This window comes from Malurus melanocephalus, unplaced genomic scaffold, assembly GCF_030028575.1.
Source record: "Malurus melanocephalus ecotype Western Australia unplaced genomic scaffold, MMel_1.1 scaffold_403, whole genome shotgun sequence".
Lineage (NCBI taxonomy): Eukaryota > Metazoa > Chordata > Aves > Passeriformes > Maluridae > Malurus > Malurus melanocephalus.
The window spans coordinates 579,930-582,772 of NW_026623635.1; the positions used below are offsets into that span (position 1 = coordinate 579,930).

The 2,843-nt window shown below is 67.8% G+C and overlaps 1 protein-coding gene across 1 annotated transcript; it reads right to left on the reverse strand.

Annotated features, from left to right (window-relative positions):
- Window positions 1–164: 164 nt before the first annotated feature.
- Window positions 165–2,843, reverse strand: RSAD1 (radical S-adenosyl methionine domain containing 1; the record flags this gene model as incomplete). Its single annotated transcript, XM_057379401.1, is given in 10 exon segments — window positions 165–321; window positions 324–397; window positions 474–577; window positions 974–1,028; window positions 1,098–1,245; window positions 1,332–1,395; window positions 1,485–1,850; window positions 1,923–2,127; window positions 2,212–2,345; window positions 2,727–2,843. Coding segments are annotated over 10 exon segments (1,338 nt in total), but the record flags the coding sequence as incomplete, so codon positions are not given.

Consider the following 2,843-nt stretch of genomic DNA (forward strand, 5'->3'; position numbering starts at 1 on the left):
GGATAACCGGGCACCAGGGACACTGGGGACTTGGGAACACCGAGGCTTCGGGACACCGGGAACATCAGGACACCTGGGACACCAGGGCTCTCGGACTCCAGATCGCCGGGACACGGGGCTTCATGCCACCCGGGGCTCTGGGACACTGGGGACACCGGACTCCAGGGACCTCCCGTGCAGTAACACCTCCCCCCAGCCAGTGCCACCACCACAACACCCAGGGCAGCCAACACACGGCTCTTGTGCTTTATTATCCATTGTGGCCGCTTACAGCCCTCGCATCCCGGCCACCGGCTCCGTCCCCCGCCGGTGTCCCCAGCGCCGCTGCAGCTGGCACAGCAGGTCGGGCAGCAGCGAGTCCAGCACGGCCAGGCCGGCCCAGGTGCACCGCAAACCACTGGGGAAAAGGCRATGGGTGAGCCCCGGTGCCCCCGGGTGACCCCCGGCCCTGTGCACGGCTCCCCGGAGCTCACCCGCTGTCCAGGACCAGCCAGCCCTGCTGCTGCAAYGCCTGAGCCTCCCCCGGCGTCCCGAACACATCCTGCAGGCTGAGCTGAGGGGAGAAATGCCCCCAGCGCTGTGCCCAGGGCGAGAGAAGGGTGTTAGTGATGKGACATCAGTAATGGGGCATCAGCATCCCAAAGGAGCTGCAGGAGAGCTGGAGAGGGGCTTTGGACAAGGGAATGGAGTGACAGGGAAAGGAAGGAATGGACAGGAAGGGCAGGTTTGGATTAGATATTGGGAATAAATTCTCCCCCGTGAAGGTGGTGAGGCCCTGCCACAGGTTGGCCAGAGAAGCTGTGGCTGTCCCATCCCTGGAAATGTTCGAAGCCAGATTGGACAGGGCTCATAGCAACCCAGTCTAGTGAAAGGGGGTGGAATGAGATGCACTTTAAGGTCCCACCCAACCCAAAGCACTCCATGATCAGCACCAGTTCGATGTGTTGGGGGTGTCCCCACGGGTGCTCCTCACCTCRTGTGTGATGCCTTCATCTGTGCGCAGCCCCAGGGTGAGCACCTCCTCCAGCCTGTGGGGACACGGAGAGCTGTGGGGCAGCACAGACAGGGAGGGGGTTTGGGGGGACCCCAGCACTCACTGCTCCAGCGGGCTCAGCAMCGCCCGACTCCTGGTGCCGTGTCCCTGGCTCTGCACCTCCCGCATCCAGGAGACGGGCTCCAGGGTCTGCACACGAGCTTCCCGGCTGCGGCCGCCCTCTCCCCGCGGCACGAAGCGTCCGTGTGCCCCTGCAGCAGCCAGGGACAGGGACGATGAAGCTCAGGGGACACATGGCCACACACACACCCCTAGAGACCCCCTGTCACTCCCTGACCTGGCCCCACGCCGATGTACTGGTCAGCCCGCCAGTAGGAGAGGTTGTGTGTGCTCATGGCACCCTAGGAGAGAGCATGGTATGGGGTGATGGGGAGCTGAGCCTGCTGCGGGGGCAGCACAGCGTGGGGGCACGGCATCAGGGGCATCCCACCTTCTGTGCAAAATTGGAGACCTCGTACTGCCGGAAGCCGGCGGCCACCAGCACGGTGCGGGCCGTGTGGTACATGTCAGCCAGCAGGTCCTGGGGGGGCTCGGGCAGGGCTCCCCCCCGCACCCGTGCCGCCAGCGCCGTGCCCCGCTCCAGCGTCAGCTGGTACAGGGAGATGTGCTCGTCACAGAGCCCCAGGGCCGCCTCCAGCCGCTGCGCCCAGGCATCCCGGCTCTGCCCCGGCAGCCCGAACAGGAGGTCGATGGAGGTTCKGCCGGGGAAGAGCCCCCGCGCCGCTTCCACAGCTTTCCGTGCCTCCTCSGCCGTGTGCTCCCGGCCCAGCAGCCGCAGCTCGGCGTCATCCAGCGACTGCGGAGAGAGCACGGTGACAACGGGCTCACGGGGGCTGCGGAGGCCGTGCTGGGGRCGAGCCCCTCTCACCTGCACGCCGATGGAGAGGCGGTTGACCCCGGCCGCCCTGAAACCAGCGAGGCGCGATGTGCTGGTGGAGCTGGGGTTGGCCTCCAGCGTGACCTCAGCGCCAGCAGCGAGACGGGCAACCCCCGCCACCGCCTCCAGCACCACCGCAACAGTGCGGGGGCTGGCCAGGCTGGGGGTGCCCCCGCCGAAAAACACAGACGTGATGCTGTGGAGCAGAGGGTGGGCAGTTGCCGGGGGGCACTGGAGGGTCCCGGCGCTCGCCAGGATCCCCCCGCGGGTGCGCACCCACCTGTGCACCTGGCTGAGGCGGAGCAGGGTCTGCGCCTCCCGCACCAGGCAGGAGCGCACGGCCGCCTCGTCCACCGCCGGCACCACGTACGTGTTGAAACTGCAGTAGGAGCAGCGCTTGCGGCAGTAGGGCCACTGTGGGGACGGGATTTGTGGGGACGGCCATGCCCTCACCCACCCACAGCCACCCCATACTGAGAGGGAACAGCACCAGCCTGGCGCATGGACCCCAGTGTCCCCCAATTACCCCACAAAGCACACGACCCACAGGTGTCACCCTGCTCAGGGGAGCCCCGTGTGCCCCATGACATGTGCAAGGCTGGGCTGTCCCCSCAGCGCAAGCCCCGGGGTCCCACATGCACCCACGTGTGTACGAGCCCSGAGCAGCCACATTGACCTTCTACCTGTGCCAGCCCCGGGGTCCCCGTGTCCCCCCTCTAACGTGTGCAAAGCCGGCGGTCCCCGTGCACCCCGCACATGCACAAGCCCCGGTGTCCCCGCCGTGTCCCCGCTCACGTGCACGTAGAGCGCGGCTGTGGCGGGGGCGGAGGGTTCCGGGACCGGCTCCGGGGGCGGTTCCGCGGCAGCACCCGGTCCCGGTCCCGGTGCCCGTCCCGGGCCGCCCCCGCCGGG